Here is a 27128-nt window from a genome sequence, read left to right on the forward strand (position 1 = left end):
GATCCCCCTTTTACTTGGTCAAAAGTGAACTTCAGATGATATTTTCATTAATTGAATTAATCAGATATTTTTAGACTTGATTTCTTATCAGTTTTAGGGGGAAATTCTTCCTAGGTTCCTAAGTTTCTCTTAGAGACTGGTCAGGCCTTTAATAAGAATGATTTCAAAAGAGTATAGTGCAGGACATTGTTTCAGAGTTGTTAGTTAAAGGCTGATAAAGCTATCTTATTCAGAATAGACCAAGGACTTTAGACAAAGATGCTAAGAAAAAAATGATTTTTTAAACATTCCTATAAGAGAGAACTGGAGGGCCTTAGCGTGCTTTGAAAGGCTGCCTGAGTTTTGTTCCAGAGCCCTGAAATTTAAAGGGTACAAAAATTTTATGTGTGTGTGTGTATATATACACATATAAAATTTTAATATATTTTTATTTTATATATACATATATATGTTCCCAAAAGAATCTTAGAGAAACTGAGCCTAGTTTCAAAGAATGTTAAAATAGAAAATTACCAAAAGTGCACATCTGTACATATAGTAACTAATTCTTCCTCCCACTCAGTTGAATTTAATTCCTTCTTGGATATTCACGTCATGAATTACAGAGGTGATTTGAGGACACTTGCCTTTTTGTGTTGCTTTTCTCAGGTGTGTTAACATTCCAGGTGTATTGGTTGCCCCGGATGCCTTTAATTGATTGCTTTTGGACATCACTTCCATTAGGAAGGGGGTAGAGAATAGGAAATCACACAAGTTTCATTGGAAGAGGAGGTCTTTGAGTTAGGTATTGAAGCTGGGTGGGGACTAAACAGATAGAGCCAGGGATAGAAAAAAGCAATTGCAGGTAAAGGCAGGAGGGAAGATGATGTGAGTTAGGCATAGGAAGTCATGAGGTATATTTGGGGACTAGAAAAAGCAGAGTAAAAAAAATTAAAGTTTACAATAATGTCTTTGAGGGTAGGTAGAAGGGGTCAAGGTATGGGTTTTAGACTACAAGTGTTTGGTACCAAGCACAGAGCTGGACCAAAAGAGGGGGTTCCATTTTTCATACTGAAAGGCTCCCAAGTGCAAAATTTCATCTTAGGTGTCCCCCCCAGACTTGCCTGAAACTTTTATCAGTCTATCAGAGCATTCCCAGTGCCACCATATTCATGTACCTCAGTGGAACTTATGGCTTCATGGGTGTGAATGAACTGGACAAGACTAAGAAATAAAATGTTACATAGAGACCGAGAAGGGAAACTTGATAACTCCATCACATTCCTTCTTTTCATAGACCTTCTGGATCAGAAGAAGTCATTTACCTTCATGTCATATGCTCAGTCTAGCAAATGAATATGCCATCCTGCTGGAATTTACATAAAATAAGAGGCCTTTACACAAAAAACTTGACCTAAGTGCAAATATGGCTGCATGGATCTGTCGAGAGATGTATTAGGACAGAGCATACTTGGGTATTACTCTCTCAAGAATCAGGGTCACAGATCTAGAGTTAGTCAGAAGCAATCTGGTCAGACCCTCTCATTTCACATACAAGAAAACTGAGACCTAGAGAAATTGAGTGACCAGAGTCCCTAGGCATGAAATTATCCATAGCAGGTGGAACCCAGGCTCTCTAACTCCAGAACCTGTGCTCCTTCCCAGAACAACGATGCTGCAGTTGCTCTTCAACAATTTCCAGAGCATGTCTGAAATCTGCTTCTGCCATTTCATCATAGAAATGTTAGAAGGAGAAGGAGCCTTAGAGATCATCTAATCCAAACCCCTCATCCTACAAGTGAGAAAGCTAAAGCCAAGGGAAGTGCCAGGAGGCCTTGAGCTTGGTACCTTCAGATCATTGGGGCCTTGCTTGAAATTGATATGAGTGGAGAATTATAAAGGGATGTGGAAAAAAAGGATTCCCCCTGCTCTATAATTTGGGAAGACACATTAAAGAATGCTTTAGGGGCAGCTACATGGCACAGTGGATAGAGCACTGGCCCTGGATTCAGGAGGACCTGAGTTCAAATCCGGCCTCAGACACTTGACACTTACTAGTTGTTTGACCCTGGGCAAGTCACTTAAACCCAATGGCCTCACACACAAAGAGAATGCTTTGAATCATAACAGCTTGCCCTTTATCATCAAGAAGGAAAACAATATATGATTATGAATTCTTGTTACCAGGTAAGATCTCCCCTTCAAAGAAGTTATATGAAATGGTACGTTAAGCTTGACTAATTGTATCTTTGCTATTTCCTCACACTGTACAAAAAATTTTAAGCTTCCAGATGCACTCTATGTCTTTATTTCCCATTTGGTGTCCTGCTTATAAGAATGTCCCTCTCCATCATTCATTCTATAATGTAATGTATTTGTCTAAATGAACATTCGCCCATTCTCGGGCCTAAAAGAAATTAAGTCAATTCTCAGAGAAATCACGGAGGGCAAGAAAACATTTTTAGTAAACACTGAAAGCCAGCTTTCATGCTTATTTTTAGTACCTAGGCTATTAACTTGGATTTTCTATTTTGTCTGACACATTTTAATTCTGGCCCTTCGGGAAGCTTGTGCTTAAAATGCTTCTTAGTGAGGTTCTGAATCTCTCCAGCCCTTCTATTTCTGGAAGCACTGAAACTCCCCACTTGATTCCTGCTCCCCTTTGAGCTGGAAGGGTTTTAAATCCTGGCATCAAGAGAACAGACTAACTGAACTCTGGAGAAAGATGGAAGGCTGGATGGGCAGTAGGTGGTCCTGAAGCTGTTGAGATGAGAAAGCAGGGATGGCACCTTGTTCAGAGTGAAAAGATTTCAGGAGCTTTTCCAAGTCGGCTCTTTCTTCCTCTGCTCTGCCCTCACTGCCCCCCACCCCAAGGAAAGAAGAGGAAAAAAAGAAAAAGAAATCACATGATGTTTTATTCCCTTAAAGCAAGAGGACTGTTGTATGAGAGCCTTGTATCAGGAAGGAAAGGAGGCCAAGGTGATAGCAAGGCTAAATCACAAGACAGGCAGGTTCTTCACAGAAAGATGTCACAGCAGGCTTCCGAAAGTAATTAGAGTGGATTTTTGGCAGCTTATGCTAATGATGGGAAGAGTTTTCCTATAGTCTTCATCCACACCCTCAATTTTCAGTTCCCTTCTTGCAAATAGCTCTAAAGCACTTTGAGAGGTTTGCCAGGAAAGGTGCTAGAGAAAACAAACTGTGACTGCAATTCTCTAACTCCAAATACTAAATAAAGAGCAGGAAGAAAGCAGCCACATTAGCCCCCAGCCAACCTCACCACTGGGATATTTTGAGCTACCAATCACTCATCCATCTATCCACTCATCCATCCCTTGTCAACTAGGCAAGTTGAGCTGTGTATTCAGTCTTAATTTGTTTTCAAGTACTGTGATGTGTTATGAAGGAGGCTGACCACCTTTCTGGGAACCCTGCCCTTGGGAAAAACCAGAGGAGGAGGAGGAAGATGAAGAGATGAAGGCCAAAAGTTGGACTGAGTCTAAGGCAAGGATGACTTCCTAATTTACACAACTGATAGCTAGAGAGACACAGGCTGTTCCCTCAGGTAAATAAGTCTGATTGAGAAATCGTCTATATGTCTCAGGGCAGAGTTTTTGTTTGTTTTGTTTTGTTTTTTAAGCCATAGAAGAGGTAAAAAAAAATTCTCTCTAGAATGGCCTAAGGGAACAAGAATACCAGGCTCAGATATGCTGACAAGTGAAGAACTCAGACTCTTTTTAGAGACAACAAAGCAACAGGCTAGTGAATTGTCAGATTCTTGATTTGTCTGCTCCCTTCATCTATGTCAGTCAATTGTTATCTGCTAACTTCTTGACTGCTATCATTTGCTACTTAGCTTTCTTCTTTTTATATCTGTGGGCAGCATGTATATGGAGACGAGTGATTTGTATCTATTAGAAATCACCTTTTTTTTTTTTGGAAAAGCAACTTGAACACACAAGGTATCATTTCTGTCAACCAAAGGTTCTGTAGCTTTAATTCAATACAATAAGTACTCATAAAGTGCCTACTAAGTGCCAGGAGCTGCACCAGGCACTGGGGATATAAAGACAAAAGGGAAATTGTATTTGCCCTCATTAAGCTTAATTCCTTTTGGAAAAGATAACATGTACATAAATGGTTAAATATAAAAAATATACAAAGGAATTTGGGGAAGGGGAGGGGCCCTGGATTAATCTAAATTACCAACAATCTTGCTATTTATCAATTTCTGAGTTTTTATGATTAATTTTTGGGGGTGGGGCAATGAGGGTTAAGTGACTTGCCCAGGGTCACACAGCTAGTAAGTGTCAAATGTCTGAGGCTAGATTTGAACTCATGTTCTCCTGAATCAAGGGCCAGTGCTTTATCCACTGTGCCATCTAGCTGTCCCCTATGATTACATTTTAATTTACATTTAAAGGCAGCAAGATGATACTGTGGATTAGTCCTGGAGTCAGGAAGACCTGATTTCAAATTCAACTTTATCTACTTACTAACTGTATGACCCTGAGCAATTAATTTAACCTCTGTCGGCCTTAGTTTCCTTATGTATAAAATGGGGATAATAATAGCAGCTTTCCCTCCTCCCTGCCCCCACCCAAGTTGCCGTGAGGATGAAAAGAAATAACATTGGAAAGCTCTTTGAAAAACTTAAAGCCTTCTATGAATGCTATTATTATTATCATTATTTTATGTGTGGAATGTACCAGTCTGGGCTGACTCATCCATTTATAAAAGAGTGACTACTTTATCTATAGTTTTACTTGGATCATAGTCTTGAGTGGGAAGAGATTTAAGAGATCTTTTACCCTTATGATCATAAATTTAGATCTGGAAGGGACCTGGAAGGAAGGAAGGAAGGAAGGAAGGAAAGAAAGGAATCGGGAAGGAGGAAGGGGGAAGGGAAAAAGGAAGCAAGGATGGAAGGAAGCATTTATTAAACGCCTACTATATTCCAGGCACTGTGTTAAGCACTTTACAAGTATTATATCAACAGATCCTCACAATGACCCTGGGAGATAAAGTGCTATTATTATCTCTATTTTGCAATTAAGAAAATTGAGGCAGATAGAGGTTAAATGATTTGCTTAGCAAGTATCTGAGATGGGATTGAACTCAGGCCTCTCCTAACTCCAAATCCACTTTCCACTACATACATCACCCACATACATGTAGGTGAACCTGGAGTGTTGTTATTTACCAATGGCTATGTGGTAGCAATGCTGCAGCACCTGCTTTTCCAGGAGGCCTTCACAAAGAGGCCTGCTACAACTTTGTTTTTCATTCATAACCTTTCCTAAGCACAGTCTCCTAAGCCTAGAATCACAGTAGGGCTTACTTACCTGCCAATATACCCACGCCATGCAACATTTAAGAGCTGTTGGAGAGACCAGCCCCTCCTCCCCTTCATTCCAAAGCGCAAAGGGGCATTCGGCCCTTCCCTCTCTCCATCTTCCTGAACACCACATGTCAAGTTATGTCCTGACCTGGAGTGACCCTCTGGTCCAACTCTGCTGTGAGTCAGTGGCAAAACTGAAAACTATCTTAGAGCCCCAAACGTTCCTTCTCTGTTTGCTTTTTCTGAGCTCACAAGAAAACAATGAGCAAGAAGAAATGGAAAGAAGTATTTTTAGGATGCTGGGTGGGAGGGTAAACAATGCAGATGCCATAAACCAGCACAGACAGTTAATGATGCTGACTGAAAGGAAAATGGCCAAGTCCATTATTATTATTATTATTATTATTAGCCATATCCTGGCTGGCCCATTATGAGAAGTACAATAGAATGACCTATGCCAAGGCATTCTATCAATGAAATAAACTGTGATACTGGAGCTAAATGCCTGTTAACAGCTGAAAGATCATGAGATCTTATATTCCAACCCCAAAATGAATTATTCTTCATAAATGCCAAATTTACATACAACTAGAATGAATAATAAACTCAGTAGATAGGTAGATTTAAGTCCTTTAAGAATGTTAAAGACTTTCTGGGAACAAGCCATCCTACCTTCCTCTCTAGAGGGAAGCATATTGATGACCAATAGAATTCTCTGCTACCTAAAAGAGGAGAGATCATAAGGGATCAAAGTGTGTCTTTCCCATTTATCTTCATTCTCTCTCCCTCCATTTTTCTAATTTTTAAAAACTGTATACTCCCTGTCTCTTCCAATAACAACCTTCCCTCACTAGATGACTCCTTCATAGCAAGGAAAAATGAACAAAAGAAACTACCAAAGCAACTCTATTTGACAGCATATGCAATATTCCGCACCTAGATTGTACTACATTTCTACTGAGAGGGAAAGCATGGAATATTAGTAGTCCTTTGGAGCCAAGATTGGTCTTTATAGTTCATCTGAGTTCTGATGTCTTTTCCCTTTAGTAATCATTGTACATATTGTTTTATTTGTTCCATATCAGGTCATGTGAATCTTTCCATATTTCTCATGGTTCAATAATATTCCATTATATTCCTGTCCCTCAATTTGATCAGCCATTCTTCAGGCAATGGGTACACAGTTTGTTACCAGATTTTTACTAATGAATATTTTGGCATCCTTATTTGGCCTTTTGCCTCTTTGAGGGTATTCCCTATTGTTTCTCCTCACTGAGTGGAAAACAGGCTACCTCTTATAGAATCAATGTAGATTCCCTCTTCAGAGTCTCCCAAAGCTTTAGCAATACTTCTACTCTAAGAAGACAAATGTCAAGTCCTTTGATTAGGAATTTGACCTCTTGTAGAGAGTCTATCTCTTGTAGCATAGATTGTCACAACATCAATGAGGACTCAATCACAGTTAAACATTCACTAGATATACAAATATAAAAATAAAACATTCCTTGTCCTCAAGGAGATTACATTTTATTAAGGGAGGCAACTTTCCTTAAGAGGCAGTTAACCTTTGCCCCCAGGTCCTAAGACTCTAAATCTAGCTTTCCACCATATCCCCCAGCCTATAAACCTTAATTTTACTCCTAAAGAATTTTAGGGGGACAAAAAAGCATTCTCTAATGCTTGGCCCACAGTGTTGAATCTGGTGGAGTCAGGAAGACCCAAGTTCAAATTTGGCTGCAGACACTTAGTTGTGTAACCCTGGGCAAGGCATTTAACTGTTGTCTGCCTCAGTTACCTAATCTATAAAATAGTACCTATCTCTCAAGGTTTTTGTGAGGGTCAAATAAGATAATATTTGTAAAGCAATTTGTATACCTCAAAGTTCTTTCCTCCTTAGCTATCCCATTTGTATCTTTTGTTCTCTTTTTTGAGGAACCCATAGTCCTTTTGGCCAAGACATATTTTGTTTTTCCTTTAAGACTGATTTAATCATAGGATTAAGATTTAGAAGAGTCCTTAGAGATCATTAATCTAGTATGATTTTAAAGATGAGGGAACATCCTAGAAAGGATGTGACTTGCCCAAAATCTCTTAGCTGGTTTAAGTCTTGTTGTTAAATTGTTTAGTCATGGGGGCAGCTAGGTGGCACAGTGGATAAAGCACCAGCCCTGGATTCAGGAGGACCTGAGTTCAAATCCGACCTCAGGCACTTGACACTTACTAGCTGTATGACCCTGGGCAAGTCACTTAACCCCCTTTGCCCCACAAAACAAACAAACAAGCAAACAAACAAATTGTTTAGTCATGCCCCACTTTTTGTGGCATACAGTCCATGGGATTTTCCTGGTAAAGATACTAGAGTGCTTTGCTATCTCCTTCTTCAGTGGATTAAGGCAAACAAAGGGTAAGTAACTTGTCCAGGTCACACAGCTAGTAAGTGTTTGAGGCTGGATTGAACTCAGGTCTTTCTGACTTCAGCCCAGCATTCTATCTACTGAGCCATCTAGTTGCCTTTAATTATGAGAGTCAAAATTCAAAACTAGGTTCTCTGACTCTTCTATAGCTATACAAATACCATTGTTGTTGTTTTTGCTGTCATTAATGTCAGTGAAATTAACCCCATTTTACGGATAAAAGAAACTGAAGTTAAGACATGAAGGGATTTATCCAAGGTCATGCAGCTTACTTACTAGTATCAGAAGTCAGATTCCAGAGTTCCACCTCATACCTCTTTTTTTTCTTTCTTTGGTTTTTCCAACTCATATCTCTTGATAATTCTAGGAATAGCACACTTTTGGCCACATCACACCACACTGCCTCTTGTCTATTAAGCCAAAAAGTCTGGTAAGATACCTACCTTTCTAGAGCTATTAGCAAATGTTCTAAGATGGGTTTTAGTCTGCAGAAGTAAAGCAATTGGAGATGAACTGTAACTTTCTTTTGGAAAAGAAGCTTCTTTAAGCAGCTGTTCTACTTTGCCCAGCACTTTCAGTGGTTTGAACAATTAAAACAATAACATCCATACATTGGTCAAAAGTTAATTTTCTTTCTTAACAAGCCCAGTAAAACCCTTTAGGCTTTCATTCAAGACTTATTTGGCATCCTCTGTGGGCACCAAACAAAGATTCATTTGATAAGATTGTCCAACCAGGTTAAAAAAATGAGATATGCAGCTATGTCTGGAATCTCAACCATAGAATTAAAAAATAAAAGGATTATTCTTTAGCAAAACCCAAAGCCATGGCATAAGGCGGGGTGGTACAGTCATGGGACACAGTGGTGAAGTTGGTATTAAAGGACTGGAATTCCAATTCTGACTCTACTCTGTGAAGTGAGTGACCTTAGGCAAGAAATCTAAAGTCTTTGGGCCTCCAGTCTTCATTTGCTAAATGAGAGACTAGAATTCAGAGGTTCCTAACTGGAAACCCATGAATTTTTAAAAAGTATTTTGATAACTGTATTTCACCAGAATTGGTTTCCTTTGTAATCCTATTTTAAAACATTATTCTAAGAAGAAGTAATTTACAGAGTCTTCATCAGACTGCCAAAGGCATCCATGGTATAAAGAAGAAGAAGCCTTGGACTAGATGATATTCGTGATTTTTTCCCTCTATTCTAATACTATCTATGATCATAAATTGAAATCAACTTTGAAAATATAGGGCTTAGGGTATGAAGCCACTGAAGAATCAAGGAACCTAACTCCTGAATTGATAGCTCTGCCTACCTAGACATCTTTTTTTTTTCTTTCTTTCTTTCTTTTTTTTTTTTAGTGAGGCAATTGGGGTTAAGTGACTTGCCCAAGGTCACACAGCTAGTAAGCGTTAAGTGTCTGAGGCCGGATTTTAACTCAGGTACTCCTGACTCCAGGGCCAGTGCTCTATCCACTGTGCCACCTAGCTGCCCCTTACCTAGACATCTTTGAGTGGACAGTCAAAGAATGAAAATAAGGTGGGAGAGTGTTCTGAACCCTGTCTCTTCTTCAAGTAATCTGATTGGTATGGATCAGTAGGCCAACGAAAGACACAACTACTCATCTTGGTGTAACTTATTTTGTTTCCATTTACATCCTTTATCCATCCCAAAATAAGAGGTAGGTAAATTTCCTTGCTCTTGTTTTGAAAAAAAAAAAAATCAAGAACTGTTACAGCTCCAAATGGGTGCAATTGGTAGATTGTGGTTTTTAGCAGAAGGGCAGCAGATGGTTAATTAGTATTTCAATGAGCACATTTCCTTTGCAATATACATGAAAGGCAACTTTTTTAAAAGCCCAAACCATTTCTGCAGTGACATGGTTGAATAAGGATACCTGCTTTCTTAACACTATTAAAGTAAAAATACAACAATTCCTCCCTCCATCCCCTCCCCCCCCCGAAACAAAACAAAAAGGATGAGTTAAGAGAATCATTGGAGGAAGAACTAGGATAGTTTTATTAGCAGATCATTCATTCACTGCTGACATATATGTCCACAATTATCTTCGGAGGAGAGATTTTTATTTTTATATTCTGGTGGAGAGAAGTATGCAAAGAGACACCGTAAAGATCCATTTAGTTGTAGTGACTCGATCTTCCTTGGATCAGTCACAGCCCTGGTAACAGGCATCACCTGGCATTTATTGCCCTGCTTTTGCACAAGCATCTGCTAACAGAGAAATAATATTTTTTCCATGTATTTGTTTTTGCCTCCAGGACCTTTTGGAACGTTGTGATTTCAGTGATGAGAAATAAATCAGTCTGGCCAAAAAAAAGGGGGGGGGGGGGGTAGGGCTCTCCAACCCTCTCCTCTTTGCCTGACAAGCTGCTTGTATTTTTCCAGTTTGCTTCTCTGGTGCAGGGAGTTTGCTCATCCCTGCTCATAATTCAGCCGACTTGCCTTTCATTGTGTTGTTCTGGCGGGTTAAATGAAGTGAGTGACTGCATTTCTGTTCCTGGCATCTCACCGAGAGCACATGAATGGAGGGCAGAAAGAATGAATGAACAAAATAATTTTGATGGGGCTGCCCCAGGGTATTAAACAAGATAGGAAGGAGGTGGGGGCAGGCTGTCATTCCCTAAGAAACACTCTTCATTAAGGAGTTTCTGATGTCACCGGGCCACTTAACAAACCGGAGCTGCTCACCTCCTACTTGGACATTAATATGCAGGTTTATGCAGACCACCTATGCTGCCTGCACAATGGCATGATTTTATCATCAAACAGAAAGGAAACTGGTATTTCCCTTTTTCTGCCTATTCCCAACCCATGGAGCACAGTGAAAAACTCTGGACATTGTGGCATGCAGTTTTAAAAATACATTGATGTATAATAAGCACTGAGCTATCAGTCAAATCCAGACCCCTGCTGCTTTCTCTCTCAAAAAACCCAAAGGCAATCGTACTAAATTAGCCCTACCAGAACAGAGGGGAATTCAAAGAGAGCTCTTGAAGGATGGCCTCCAATATTTCTGATTGAGGTCGTGCTTGCCCTTTCCTGCCTCGGTTCTGAATTATATCTTGTCCCATGAATTGGTGCTGTGGCTAGAGATACAGCCCATTGCAGGTTGGATGATTTGGGGACCCAAGAGGTACTTCTGATGAATGAAGATGGAAATGCAGCCCTCTAGACTAAGTGACTAGACTAAGTGAATCAAAGGTGTAAGAAAGTTGAATCCTTCTAACAAGGAGAGGGGAGAGAAAGGGAAAAGAGAGGGGAGAAAGAAGGGGGGAGAGAGAGAGGAAGCTACGGAAAGAGACGGACGGACAGACAGACTGATTTAGGAGAAACGGTGAGGTACTTTCAAGAGCCCCTAACTGAAGCTATAGCTATAATTGTACTTGTTCCAATTATGATTTCAAAGGTACAGAACATATGGTTTTGACGGAGAATTTTTCGTTTCACAGCTAATCCTGCCTCTAGCAACTGCTGCCCATCCCCCTCTCCTCATTTCCCCCCGCCACTTCCCACCCCCGGCCCCCTCTTCTCTCTTCCCACCCCCAAACTGCACCTTAGGCAGGTACTATCTGACCTTATTTCTCAGTTCATTCACAAGTCGTTCACACACCACTTTACCGGGGAGGGTTTGTCACCACAGCAATATTCCCACTTCAGTTCGGCATAAAAACGCATTTCAAGAAAAGAAACAAAAGGGGGAAAAAATACGAGTAAGACCAGTCCTTACCCTCTTCTTAAAAAATTGAAAGGCTGAACATTTCTTGACTGGGAATCCATTCATGTCTTTGTTTACCATTTTCCACCACGGAGAGTACACAGTTATAGGTCCAGTGTGTGGCACTTGTCTAGTGCATCCGTTTTCCTCAGTATCCCTTCTGGAGACAGTTAACGAGGAGAATGGGGTGGAAGAAGCACAATCAGGTCTCAGGAAACGAGTCCTTCCTTCACTCATTCATTCTGCTGCACCAGCTACTGCAGAGACCTTTTCCAGCTTTCGGTTGCCATAGGCTAGATCCTTTTTCTTTGAATCATTCCTCGAATTCACAAGCACGACTGCTACACGACCCTTGTGGCAGCCCACAGACCATATGCAGAGAATCTCGGGGTAATGGGAGCCGGCGCCGAAGGATGCCGGGCTTTTTTTTTTTTTTTTAATCTAAATAGGAGCACAGGAGAGAGACTAGCTCCCTCCTGCTTTACCTGGCTGCATCTCTCTCTCTCTCTCTCTCTCTAGAGCCTGGGTTTTCAGTTACTTGTTCTTCAGGTGATGTGCCTTGCCGCTGTTTGGAGAGGAGAGCTGTTTTTGATTGTGCCGAGTTCCAGTGGGAGCTGTAGTTAAGCAGCTGAGAGAGGGAGCAAGAAAGAGAGAGCAGGAAGGAGGGAGGGCGGAGGGAGGAGAGAGCAGACCGAGAGAGGAGAATGAGAGAGGAGGCAAAGACAGAAAAGGGAATGAGGAGAATAAAAGAGAGAAGGAGGGGAGAATGAGGAGAATGAAAGAGAGGAAGGAAGAAGAAAGGGGAAAAAGAGACAGAGAATGAAAGACAGAGGGAGAGACCAGGGAGAAGAGAATGAGGAGAGAGACAATGAGACTGAGGCAGAGACAGTGAAACAGGAAGAAATAATAGGTCATGAATAACTGAGCTAGGAGACATAAAAGGTGTAGACACTGAACTAACCAAAAGGCAGCATTGCTTCCCTTGGAATGAATACAAAAATAGTTTCCCCCACTCTCCATCCCCTTTTTGGACCATTTAAGTCAAAGCCATAAAAAAAAAAAAATTGTGCCCACTTCCTTATGAAATGCAGGCACCTTTCATGATCCTCTAAAACAATTGACTATATTTTCCTGAATAAAATCCTTTTGAATGAAAATATAATTTCATTTATTTCATGAAGTGTCCAAATGGAGAGAGAGAGAGGAAATAAAACTACCCAGGATATTTCATCAGGTTAAGAAATGTTTAATCTCAGGTATCCCAATTGCCAAGTTTTCTCCAGAAGGTGACAAAATATCCTTTTTATCTTCCTCTCCCTTGTCTTGTCATAATAGGGTTGTTATTTTTCACTAAAGGAAACAAGAATACCTTGTATATAAATAGTGCCATTTATTCAAAAGTCTCAGATCTTAAAAAGAAAATATCATATCCATTGGACTGGTGGAAAAGAACATTTTTTTAAGTTAAAGGGCTCTAGTTAAGTAAAAATAGAAATGAAGCTTCCTTACCTATGTTATTCTTTATACATTAAATGACTGAAATAGAAATATATAGTAATATGACAATCTGTCCACTTATGCTATTGGATTTTGACAATACCCTGGAATACCTTATTCAGATTTTTAAAAATCCAAACATTCTATAGTGCCCAAATGAGAACTATATATACACCATAGTTTGACAGAATAGGTCATTAGGATCACAGATATTTAGCATCAGGTCTAGGCTGTGCTATAGTGTGTGACTTTCAGCAAATCACCTGACTACTTTGCAACACCTCATTACCTCATAATCAAAATGCAGAAAATGTGCAAACTTGCATTAATTCATCCAAAAAGCAATGCCTGCCCTTATGACACAAACCCTAATTTTGGGACCATGTGAGGTAGGGCATAAGGACCAGACCTATTATAGCACTGATAATGAAGACCCCCTCTAGCAATGCAAGTCAGCACCTTGTTTTCAACTTAAAAGAGTTTCAGAGAGCTGCCTAGAGCTTTGGGAAGTTAGTGAACTCCAGGTTACAGAACCAGTATGTGTCAGAGACAGAATTTGAACCCAGCTCTTACTGGCTTCGAATCCAACTTTTGATCCATTCTACCATAACACATCTCATCCTAGAGTAGGAGTAGGAAATAAATGATTAAGTAACTTGTTCAGTCATACATTGGAAGCCAGGTTCCAGATTGAACATTCTTTTCACTGGACCATGATCTTTCGTAGTTTGAATTTTCTGGAAGACAAATGTGATGTAAGCAAAATTGTTGCGTGCTCTCAGTGGAGTTTGTTGAGCTGAATTAAAGGTAGCACATTTCATAAACCAAACCATCCATGCACTAATGGATGCTCTAGTGACTTGATGGAGCTGATCAAATAGGAGCATCATTTATTACACTGTTAATTTGGGGAAAAAAAATAGGTTTTTTGTGAAACCTATGTTTTGCATGGAAATGACTTTTAAGTCAAGAGAACTAACAAGTGGAAAGAAACAGGTTTTAGGAGCAGGTTTAGAAGAGAGGGATCAAAGGGATTATCCAGTATAGAGCTTCTTAACTATTTTTTAATGTCACAGGATAATATTTGTAAAGAATTTAACACGCAGGTGTTTCATAAATGCTTATTTCCTTCTTCCTTCTTGGAGCTCCTTGGCTGTATAATGAAACCTCTGGATTATTTACCAGAATAACATTTTTAAATATAGAAAAAAATCAGTCAATGAGCATTTATTAAGGGCTGTTAATCTTGAAATTAATGAAATAATCAATATAGGAGAAATAAGGTCCTTAATCGGGGCAGAGGAGTTATAACTCGGAGTATCGCAAAGCAAGATGCTAGGAATACCCAAAGATGGGGACTAAGGACAGGGTTTATATGGGGTAACAGAACTGAGGGAGCTAAGAGACTGCCCTTGGGAAAAGTAAGTTTCTCTCTGACAAAAACCACTTAATGTAAATGAATCTTTTTTACATATTAACCTAAAGGCCAGGAAGTAAGTTTGGTAATCTTTGGGAGGGGATAGTTTGTTTTGGGGATATCCATAAAACAAATCAGAAGTCTGGAATTGTCAAAGATTGGTTAGCCCCAGGCAATTCATTGGCCTGGGAATGGGAAGTAGGTGGGATCAATCAGTTCTCAGTAAATTGAGGTTATTAGGGCCTACTATGTATCAGGTACTTTGCTAAGAAATGGGGACATAAAGAAAGGCAGAAACTGTCCCGGCTTTCAAGTAGTTCACAATCTAATGGCTGAAAACAACTTGCAAACAACTATGTACAAAGAAGATAAATACAGGACAAATGGGAGATAATCACAGGAGGATCTGGAAAGACTTCTTGCTTTGAAAGAAGCCATCTATGACAAAGGAAATCAATTATGCTGAAATATAGTCATCAAAATTGACTTTAAAAGTTCATGGATGGGGGGTGGGGGTGCAGCTAGATGGTGCAGTTTATAGAGAACTGGCCCTGGATTCAGGAGGACCTGAGTTCAGATCCAGCCTCAGACACTTGACAAGTACTAGCTGTGTGACCCTGGGCAAGTCACTTAACCCTCATTGCCCCACAAAAAAACAAAGTCCATGGATCATAGGCTAAGAACCTCTGATCCAATGTAACTATTTTGCTTCATAGCTAAGGAGACCAAGGCCCCAATTAGTTATTTGCTTGAAGTTATCCAGCTAGTTAGTTATAGAAACAAAGCCAGAATTTATATCTCCTGATTCTTATTCAGTCATTTCATTCTCTACTACACCATCCAGCCCAGATCTCTTTTTGAGGCAAGCCTACAGGGCATACGGTTTTCCTGGAATATGTAATATTACTGCTTTAAAAGCCCTAGCTTGTAAACGAGGTGGACTAATTGAAAAGATGGACAAATTGACTGCACCATATCAGTTAAGAGAAAGGTGACATCATTGCTTTTACTCATACTTCTGTTTTCACAAACCTGCAGCCTGGATGACTGTCCCTGGGTGCATTCACGTAATGATGATTGGCACTAAGGAGCTGAGCCTATTGCCTCTGGCAGGCAGCTGAAAGAGATACACCCTTTCCTGAGGCTGGCATCAGGAACTGCAGAACCTTGCCATTACAGAAAACATCACATTCCGCTGGGAGCCTCAGCCCAGCTGAAATGAAGCTCCCACAATATTTCCCCTCCACTCAGAGAGCCCTATTGAGGATGAATGAGCTTCACTCTCCACTCTGAAGGTCAACAATCCTTCCAATTCCTTTTTAAAGCTACAGAGTAATTTCTATGGAACTGTAACCTTGGCGTTTCACCTCATTCTAATGGAAAACCCCTACATCTGATGAGATCTCTTGAATGCTGTGTTTTCGATTTGAAGTGTTTTTTTTTTCTTCTTCCTTTTGGTGGTAGATTCATTCTTTTTTTTTTTTTAATCCTCTCCTCAAATATGGCTTTGGAATTGAACCTGAGATGAGATGTAAAATAAGAAGGATTAGATATATCTGTATACAGGTACACATACATATTTTAAAATGTTTTAATATCTTTTATTTTTTTACATTTTTTCCAAGTATATGCCTTCCTGCCTCCACTACACAGAGAGCCATCCCCTGTTTAAAAAAAAAAAAAGAAGAAAAGAAAGAAAGCTAGAACAAAAACATTCAGCAAAATTAACTGACATGTCAAACCAAGTCTGACAGGATATGCTATATTCTGAATATGTAGTTTTGCCTTTGAAAAGGAAGGAAAGGGAGGGGGAAGCTCACATTTTCATTGGTCATAATATCATTATAATTACACAACATTTTATACAGGATGTTCCAAAAGTCTTAATGCAATTTTAAGCTTTAATAGCTCAAAATTACATTAATGCTCTGTGTAAGGTATCCCGAAAGTCCTAATGCAATTTTAAGCTATTTAAGTTTAAAACTTCACTAAGACTTTGGGGCTATTCTCTGTGTGAATGTGTGCATGTATGCATGTATGCATATATATAGATATATACATGTATATAGGACTATATATGTATGTGATCTTAAGCATGTGTGTATATAGTTGTATGTATGCATATGCATGTCTCTCTCTATGTGTATATATATACACACACACACACACACACACATATAAAGCTCAAATGAATTCTGTTAGCAATGTTAATTGCATGTGCATTTACATTTTAAGGAGGGAGCCCTGTTTTGGAAGTCAAGAGAGAGGGATTCCAGGCTTCTCCCTCTTCTGTTATCTTTATGGCCTTAGGCATTTAAACTCTCTGAGACCCAGTTTGGAGCCTCAATTGTAAAATGATTCCCATAATACCAGTAGTCCTTTTCTCACAGGATTATTGTGAGGATCAAATGAGATTAATAGATACAAAGCACTTGGTAGTCACTAAGGTTCAAGATAAACATTATAGTCAGGGGATATATGTGTGTGTATACATATGTATGTATGTGTGTATACAGACATACATATATGTGCATGCATATATCTCTATTGTACATATAGACATATATACACATACATATGTGTGTGTGTATAGATATATATAAAATTTCCCCCTTTCAATTTGTTTTATGGATCCTTTTGGCAGTCTGGTGAAACCTGTGGGCTGCTTTGCAGAATAATTTAACAAAATACATAGAATTTCAGTGAAAACCAGTTATATTAAAATACAGTTGTTAAAAATATATATTTTAAGTTCACAGACTCCACATTAAGAATCCTTTCCTAAGTGAATTGCCCAAGATCAGAGAAAGGACTTGAATCTACATCTTCCTGCCTTAAATCCTACACTCGATCCACTGTGCTGTCTATTCAACCTATAGACTTTGACTATTGAGTGAAAAAAAGAAGAATGTGAAAGTGCTTTGCAAGGTAAAGGACCCTCTATAAATGTAAGATATTCAAATTCTACATGGATATAATAACATCTATAATGATTTTGAGAAAAACCACCATAAACAGGTTAAAGGTGTCTTTATTGAGTGACATGAATAGATTTACTTCAACAGCAATTGCATAAGTACACAGAAGAAATCAATAGACAATAAACAATAGAATAACCACTTAGTGAAAAATGATCCTAAGGAAAAAGACTACAGTTAGACCACCTGCTAGCTCATGTTCTGTTTTGGTCCTTGTGACTCCCTCTCATGTTGACATATCTAGTCACAGTGTTATTGATGAATTTAAATAAGTTCAAAACAAGAGTAATAGCCTATATTTATATAGCCACTTAAGTTTTAAAAAGCATATTACATAGATCATATGTCCATAAATATGATCTTCCTGGTCTGCCACTGGCCCTGTCTTGAACTAGGTTTTCCAGCTCCTGGTGGGATCATGCTGTCCTGATTGGTGGGAGTTCACCATATCTAGGCTCTACTCTAGTCATTTTCGTACTGTTCCAAGTCTGTATTACACTCTTTATTAACGCTCATTGCCACCCCTCTCCCCCATCTCCCAGGTATAAAAATAGTAATCAAATCAACACTACCATTCCCGGAAAGGAATCTAATCCATTTCCCAATGCCTCTATTTACCATTCCTCTTACTTCCCAACCTAAACCATGCTTGCTTGGTCACCATTTTCCTATATGGGATTTCTATTAGAATATAAGCTCTTTGAGGGCAGGAACTGTTTTACTTTTTATATTTATGTTACCAGCACATAGCATAGTGTCTAGGTCCATAGTAAGCCCTCATTTGTTTTTTTCTTTATTTTTAATCGTTCAAAAATTCATTTTGCCCTTATAATAATCCTGTGTGTTATATAGTGTATTCATAACTGTATATATGTAGTGTATACCCATCTTATAGATAAGGAAACAGATTCATTGGATTGAATTGACTTACCCAAAGTTTACCAACCCATATGTGTGGGAGCTGGGATTTGCCACTGAGATTTCCAATTCCTAGTCCAGTGTTCATTCTTTCTTTTTTCTTTCTTTCTTTCTCTCTCACTGTCTCTTTCTTTCTTTCTTTCTTTCTTTCTTCCTTTCTTTCTTTCTTTCTTTCTTTCTTTCTTTCTTTCTTTCTTTCTTTCTTTCTTTCTTTCTTTCTTTCTTTCTTTCTTTCTTTCTTTCTTTCTTCCTTCCTTTTCTTTCTTCCTTTTCTTTCTTTCTCTCTCTTTCCTTAAACATTTATTTATTTATTTAAAGTTTTAAATTCCAAATTCTATCCCTTTCTCATTCCCTGCCTCCCTTCCCTCCTCTCTCTCTCTGAAGTAGTGAGCAATCAGATATAGGTTATACGTGTACGATTATGTAAAACATTTCCATATTAGTTATTTTATACAAAAAGACTCTAGGGAAAAAAAAGAAAATGCAAAGTAGTATGCTTCAGTCTGTGTTCATTCAATATCAGTTCTTTCTCTGGAGGTGGATAGTACGCTTTATCATTAGTCCTTTGGGGGTTGTCTTGGATCATTGTATTGCTGAGAGAGAGTAGTTAAGTTATTCAAATTGCTCATAGAACACTAATGCTGTCACTGTGCACAATGTTCTCCTGGTTCTGCTCACTTCACTATACATCAGTTCATATAAGTTTTTCTAGGTTTTTCTGAAATCATCCTGCTTGTCATTTCCCACAGCACAATAATATTCCACCACAATCACACACCACAGCTTTTTCAGTTATTTCCCAACTGATGGGCATTCCTTCAATCTCCAGTTCTTAGCCACCACAAAGAGTTGCCATAAATATTATTTTTCCTTTTCTCTTTTTCACAGTTACTGTTGCTGTTTCCCTCCATCCTATTCCTCTCCCCATGATATTTACTTTATTATCTATCTTCTTTCACCTTATCCCTCCTCAAAAGGGATGTGCTTCTGACTGCCTTCTCCCACACTTTGCCCTTCCTTCTTTTACCCCTTCCTTTTTATCCCCTCCCCCTCCTACTTTCCTGCAGGGTTAGATAGCTTACTCTACCCAATTGAGTATGTATGTTGATTCCTCCTTGACCCTACTGTTGAGATTAAGGTCTTTGAGCCAATTCTAATGAGTTTAAGGTTCATTCACTGCCCTACTCCTCCCCCATCTCTCCCCCCACTCCATAAGCCCTTTCCTATTTCTTTCATGTGGGATCTCATCCCATTCTACCTCCTCCCTTCCCCCTCCCCCAGTGCAGTTCTATCACCCCTCAATTTTACCCTAAAGATGTCATCTTGGGGCAGGTGAACAAAGCACCCACCCTGGACCCAGGAAGACTGGCCAAATCTGGCCCCAGTCACAAGACACACCCCCACAAAAAATAGATGCTTTACAGATATCATCCCTTCATAATCAATTCCCACCTATGCCCTCTGTCTAAATATATTTCTATCATTTCCCCTAATACTGAGAAATTTCTTATGAGTTAGACGTATCATCTTCCCATAAAAGGAATGTAAGCAGTTTAACCTTTTAACATCCCTCTTAATTTTTTTTCCTGTTTACCTTTTCATGCTTCTCCAGGGTCTCGCTCTTGAAAGTCAAATTTTCCATTCAGTTCAGGTCCCTTCATCATGAATACCTGAAAGTCCTCTTTTTCACTGAAGTCCCATTTTTCCCCCCAAAAGACTATACTCAGTTTTGCTGGGTAGGTGATTTTTGGCCACAATCCCAATTCCTTTGCCCTCTGGAACATCATACACCATGCCCTCCTATCCTCCAATGTAGAAACTGCTAGATCCTGTGCTATCTTGACTGTGGCTCCACAGTACTCAAATTGTTTCTTTCTGGCTGCCTGCAATACCCTCTCCTTGACCTAGGAGCTCTGGAATTTGGCCAGGATATTCCTGGGAGCTTTCACCTTGGGATCTCCTTCAGGAGGTGATTGGTGAATTCTTTCAATTTCTATTTTGCCTTCTTCTACAACATCAGGGCAATTCTCTTTTGTACATATAGGTCCTTTGATCTCTTTAGGGCATATAACTAGTATTGGTATTGCTAGGTCAAAGAATATACACTCATCTTTTCAAAATATGCTTTGAACATCTATTCAGACTTCTTCCATTTATTTTCTAGTCCAATACTCATTGAATATCTTTATATTTTCCCCCTTTCTATTTATTTTTTTCCTGCCCAGCTTCTGCATACTGGTGCCAAAAATATATTTATACAATGATTTCACGTGTGGAATGTGAATGCTGAGAAAAACCATTGTCCAGTCATAAGGAAATAAGTCAAAATGAATTCTTGCATTCTTCTGAACAAACTCTACTTAATACTTGTATTTGTGCCACAAGTAAGGCATTACGTTTTTTATGTGGATGTGATTTTAGCCAGAGTACCAAAGCAACTGACAATTTTAGTTATCTCTGCTAGCTGAAAATTATTTAAAGGAAGTTATTGGATTCAATTGTGTAGTCCAAGAGAAGCCTGGGGAACTGATAGAACATTCATGCTTAGGATTTCTCCACAGTTCTACCCAATGTTCTACCCCCATGCATAAGTACAGCTTTACACAGATAAATACATGTCTGTGCTACACATTTGATCTAAAGTTTGTTCTGTGTGTCTTTATGGAAATAGTGCTTGGAACTATTTATAGCATCATCCCTATGCCAGAACACAGATAGACTGTAAGCTTGTTTAATTTTTTATTTTGGGGAAGCAATGAAGGTTAAGTGATTTGCCCAAGGTCACACAATTAGTAAGTGTCAAGTGTTTGATGCCAGATTTGAACTCAGGTCCTCCTGAATCCAGGGCCGGTGCTTTATCCACTGTGCTACCTAGCTGCTCCCAGACTGCAAGCTTCTTAAGGACAGGAACTCTTTTTATTTTTGTCCTTGTCTCTTCAGTACTTAGCACGGTTCCTGCTATACAATGAGTGCTTCATAAATACTGATTGAATTGAATAGGTAGTAAAAAAAAAAAATTCTATCTTCCTTATGAGAGTGACAACATGTTTTAGGATTAGCCCCAGGAATTGAAATCGATTTATTAATGATCCCTCATTTGAAGATTAGTAATAACTTTTTAGACCTAAACATTGCATTTCATAATCAGCATAGATTTGCGCATTTATTTATTTTTATCCCCTTGGTAAAGGTCTTGTTGTTCAAGTGAGTATATACACACACATACAAATGTGTGTATGTTTGTATATACATATAAAAAAACCCCAAGATAAATTACATTCCTTTGACTTTCTAGTTATTTTCCTTTCTTAGTTACCACTCTCTCCTCATGTGATGCTTTCACAACCCAGCAGGACTTTGTCAGCGGCTGTGTAAATCCTGTTGATAGAGGACTGCTATACACACTCTCACACTTGGCTGCAGTGTGAATGAATAGGATGGAGTCCTGCAGGGTTCTTTGAATGTCAGCAGGCACTGTGAGTGTCTATAGAATGAAGAGTCTTGTATATTGGGTAGGTGATGAATAGGGATTTCACTGTGAATGCCTCTGAAAAATGAAATCGAATCTCAAGAAATAATGGGTTTTATTAGCTTTTCAGAAGATATAATCCTTTCTATCATGTGTATTTCTACCCTTCTTTTTGACCTTGACCTTTCAAAACAGGTTCAATATCTTCTAATTGATAGATGGGACTGAATTTGTTTTTTCCAACCTGACTCATCCCCAAATAACTTGTTAGCTGTGTCCATAGCCAAGAACAAATGGACTATAACAGAACATATTTATCCATTTCTATAATCATCTTCCCACTCAATGCATATTGCATATGATTTATTAGGTTAAGGCGATTGGTATTGGAAGAGAAATTGGCCAAACTGAATAGAATAGTCTATTCCATGATCTGATTTCCCCTTGGCATATGTGAATCCAGTGACCTTTTCTCATTCCCCATTTCCCTTTACCTTTCTTCAGCATCTGATGGTAGATCACCCCCTCTTCATTAACAATCTCTCTTCCTTTTTAAAATAACTCTATTCTCCCCTACTTTTTTTACTTCTTTTACTGTTATTTCTTTGCTGTTTCCTCTTTCTTCTTTTACCCTATTAGTATGGGTGTCTCTCAATAGTCTTTCCTTGGTCCTCTCTTACCTCTTTTATTTACAATCTATTTCATAATGATATTATCCATCCCCTTGACTTCATTTATCATTCCTGTGCAAATAGCACACACACACACACACACACACACATATATATGTATATATCTGTGTTTATCTATATATTATGTTTGTGCTTGCTCCACATTTCTACCAACTTTCTACCCCCATGCATAGTCATATATAGATAAATACATATATTGATGCATGTATGTATGCATACATGCATGTATATGTATTTATAAATATACACATATGAATAAACATTCATGTAGCACCTACTATGTGCCAAGAACTGTGCTGAATACTTTATAAATATTATCTTATTTGATTCTCATAACAACCCTCTGTGTGTGTGTGTGTGTGTGTGTGGTGTTAAGTGACTTTCCTAGGGTCATACAGCTAGTGAGTTTGAGGTTGGATTTGAATTCAGGTCTTCCCTATCCAGTGAACCAAATGGCTGCCTCTCTAGTATATACACATAAATACATATATGCATGTACATATATATGTATATATCTCATCCTGCATCTCCAACTGCCTGCCAAACATCTACCCCAGGCTTTCCCATTATCTTCTTTTTTTTCTTTTCTCTTTTTTTTTTTTTAGTGAGGCAATTGGGGTTAAGTGACTTGCCCAGGGTCACACAGCTAGTAAGTGTTAAGTGTCTGAGGCCGGATTTGAACTCAGGTACTCCTGAATCCAGGGCCGGTGCTCTATCCACTGCACCACCTAGCTGCCCCCCATTGTCTTCTTAAACGCGATAAATCTCATTTTTTCCTTTTAAACCTTCCTCTATTCTTCATTTATGAGGATGGTATCACCATCATCCCAGTAACCCAGGCTTGAGACCCTGTATCCCTACTTTGTCCAATCAGTTGCCAAGTCTCTGTAGTATCTCTTGCATATTTCTTCTCCTTTCTATTCTATTGCCACCATTCTAGTTCAGGCCCTCAACACCTTGTGCTCAGAGTACAGTAATAGCCTCCTAATGAGGTTTCCTACCTATAATTTCCTCACCTTTCTAATCCATTCACACCCTATTGTACAGGCTTGATCATATCATATCCCTCAGCTCCCCATTAAAAAAACCTTCAATGGCTCCTCATTTCCTGCTGAATCAATTCAGAACTCCGTATCATGGTATTCAAATTCCTTTGCAATTTGACTCCAATCTACCTTTCCCACCTAATTTCATGGTCCTCCACACTTACTCTATACTCCAGCCAAACCTTTGCCAGTCTTCTTCCTATAGGCCTTTGTGCATGGAATAATCTTGGTACCCTCCCTACTCCCAACCCCCAATCTTTGTCAATTGAATCTTTTCTCTTCCTCCAAGGTTTCTCTAGAAACCTTCCCAAGTAGAAGTGACCCTTCCCTCCACATATCTTTCTGTTTGACCTCTCCTCAGCACTTTGTCATCTTATAATAAATGATATTCAATTGAATTTTTTGAGTTTGAGATAAATCTGTATGATGTAAAATGAAATTGAGGCAATTAACTAGATCATTTGAATTAGCCATACCGGACATAATGAGGTGGGCTGTTCACCTAGGGTGAAAATAGCAGCAGAGACAAGACCATGTGTTCAAGCTAGACTGGGATCTCCAAATCTTTAAATTCAGGGTGTGCTATTACTTTGAAGTGAATGTAACTTCATTCATAATTTACTTAAATCTAGAATTCTCTTAAATGATTTTTTTAAACAAAGGAAAACAGTGTATGCTGTAAAGTATACAGATGTGAACTGAATACAAACTCTGAAGCCACCAACAAAAATAGTACAAGTGGGCAGTTATTTGCTGGGGCCCTGAGAACGGACATGTAGATTAAGTCGGCCAGTAAGTTTCTTCAAAAGGGAAGGGAAGAGAAGGGAAGAGAAAGGAATGTCAATAGAGCTTTGTGGCCAAATTAAAAAAAAAATAAACAATCAAATTCTGAGTGCACAGCTGTGTTTGGCACTGACTAGAAGTGACCAAAGAAATCAATAGTAATGTTGAAAGTCCATCCATTATCTCCTGTGATAGTCCTGTTAGGGTGACAATAAAGATTGCTTTCATTTGAGCTACACACTCTTGGTTTTTGTGTGCCTCAGTATCTGAAGCTAGTAATGGGGCCACTGATAATGTTCCTCAAGGTACTATGAGAGCCAATAGCTAACCTTTATATAATGCCTACTATATGCCAGACACCATGCTAAGCACCTTTAAAAATAATTATCATCTTGGGGGCGGCTAGATGGCACAGTAGATAAAGCACCAGCCCTGGATTCAGGAGGACCAGAGTTCAAATCCAGCCTCAGACACTTCTTGGGCAAGTCACTTAACCCTTATTGCCCCACAAAAAGAAAAGAAAAGGAAAAATAATTATGATCTCAAATGAAGTCTGTAAGACACCTTCAGTCAGTTTTAGATCAAATCTTCTTCCCCGCAGTTAGATCATAGATTTAGAACTGAGAGGGACCTTAAAGCCATCTAGCCTAACTGTTTTATTTTACAAACGAGGAAACTGAGGCTCATAGAGGTTAAGTGATTGGCCCATGGTGACATGGCTAGTATCAGAGGCACGATCTGAACCCAGGTCTTCCTGTCAGGTATAGCATTCTACCTACTAGGTCAAGCCTCCGCTTACTGATGCTCTTTTTAAAAAATCACTATCTCCCAAGTTCTCCCCCAACCTTGAATAGAAACCTCCCTTCTAATGTGTAAATACAGTTAAGCAAAACAAATCAAAACAATGAGCATGTCTGAAAATGTACATTCCTTCTACATCTATAATCAAGCATTCTTCTAACAAGAGTCAGGGAATTAGTCAGTCAACAAACAGTTCTTGAGACCTTGCAATCTGTTAGGCACTATGCTAAGTCTTGGAAAGAAAAAAACAAAAACAAATTTGTCCCTGACTTCAAGGAGCTAACTTTCTAATGTGGGAGGCAATATGTATTAGTGGGGAAGGGAAGAATCAGGACAAGCTTCATGTAGAAAGTGACTTGGTTCATTGTCAAATTACAAGGAATACTTCACTGCCAGTCCTCTGAGATCATAAACTGGCAGTGCATCGATTGGAGTTCTGAATTCTTCTTTTTTTTTTTTTTTTGCGGGGCAATGAGGGTTAAGTGACTTGCCCAGGGTCACACAGCTAATGTCAAATGTCTGAGGCCACAATTGAACTCAGGTCCTTCTGAATCCAGAGCTAGTGCTTTATCCACTGTACCACCTAGTTGCCCCCCCTGAACTCTTTTAATGTTGCTTTCCTTTACTTATTGGGCTCATGATGTAAATTGGTTCTCCTGTTTCTACTTAGATTAGTTTTACTTACATTATTCTACTTAACAATCTTCAGCCAGTCTTGCAAATAGCTTTTAAAAGTCATGTGTCTTACAAAGTATGTATGGGTTATTTTACATTTCTGTACTCCGTCTCTATCCTCCTCAATCCAATATACTCTCCCCTTCTCACATAGTTAAGAGATACAGCAATTTTCACTACTTAAATTTGCTTTAGCAAATACTTAAAAATTTCTTCTAAATCCAACTGATTCTTGCCAAACACAGGAATAATGACCACCATCACAGTAATGATAATAATTTAATTAAAAATAACTAGCTTTTAGATGGCATTTTAAGATTTTTTTTTTTTTGCGGGGCAATGAGGGTTAAGTGATTTGCCTGGGGTCACACAGTCATTAAGTGTTAAGTGTCTGAGGTCAGATTTGAACTCAGGTCCTCCTGAATCCAGGGCTGGTGCTCTATCCACTGCACCACCTAGCTGCCCTCTAAGATAATATTTTCAAAAGGACTTTAGAAATATCATCTTATTTTATCCTCTCCCTCCCCAAAGCCCAAGTCAAAAGAGGATGCCAGTAACACAGTAGAGATTTGCTGAGTCTCAGGTACTCAAATGCCCTATGCTGGGCATCAATAACGGGGTTAATGAACGAATGTTCATTAAATGGAATCATTTCTTCATGCTTTACTTCTGCCTGCTTTCCTAGCATTTCACCAAGTTTGATTCTAAACTCAGGGCATGCAGGTTAATGCTTATTTTCTTGGTTTCCTTGAGCAACATAGTTTGTTTAGGAGGTTCAAACTGCTGCTTTTGAGGAACTATATTCTGCCTTACTGATTAGAAAACTCAAGCAAACAGCCCCCCCAACCCCCAAACAAACAAAACACATACACACATATACATATACAACACAGCCATAGGAGGTGAACTCTGCCAAGCCACATTTTGGACTGATGTGACTGGGAATCTTAGGGGATTCACATCACAAGATTTATTATTATTATTTTTAAAATTCACAACTCAACCTTCCTTTTTTTTTTTTTTTTTTTTTTTTTTAGTGAGGCAATTGGGGTTAAGTGACTTGCCCAGCTAGTAAGTGTTAAGTGTCTAAGGCCGGATTTGAACTCAGGTACTCCCGACTCCAGGGCTGGTGCTCTATCCACTGCACCACCTAGCTGCCCCCTCAACCTTCCTTTTTAATCCTAAAGTTCAGAAACATGGTAACATTGGCATAGCAGAAAGAACATTGGGTTTAGAATAGGAAAACCTGGGTTCCAATGTTGTCTCTTGTCATTTACTACAAGCCTGACCTTAGTAGTCATTTAACCTTTGAAAGTCTTAGTTTTCTCATCTGTTAAATAGACAGACACACACACAGAAACAGAGACAGAGAGACAGAGATAGA

General features: G+C 39.0%; 1 protein-coding gene across 1 annotated transcript in view; it reads right to left on the reverse strand.

The window, feature by feature from the left end:
* Positions 1–12127, reverse strand: part of SGK1 (serum/glucocorticoid regulated kinase 1) — a 165718-nt gene extending 153591 nt beyond the window's left edge. The window contains exon 1 of the mRNA XM_044004212.1: positions 11481–12127. Coding sequence (XP_043860147.1) covers positions 11481–11705 — 225 coding nt within the window. The 5' untranslated portion in view covers positions 11706–12127. The remainder of the gene's footprint in view (positions 1–11480) is intronic.
* Between the last annotated feature and the right edge of the window lie 15001 nt (positions 12128–27128).

Source organism: Dromiciops gliroides, chromosome 4 (assembly GCF_019393635.1).
Source record: "Dromiciops gliroides isolate mDroGli1 chromosome 4, mDroGli1.pri, whole genome shotgun sequence".
Lineage (NCBI taxonomy): Eukaryota > Metazoa > Chordata > Mammalia > Microbiotheria > Microbiotheriidae > Dromiciops > Dromiciops gliroides.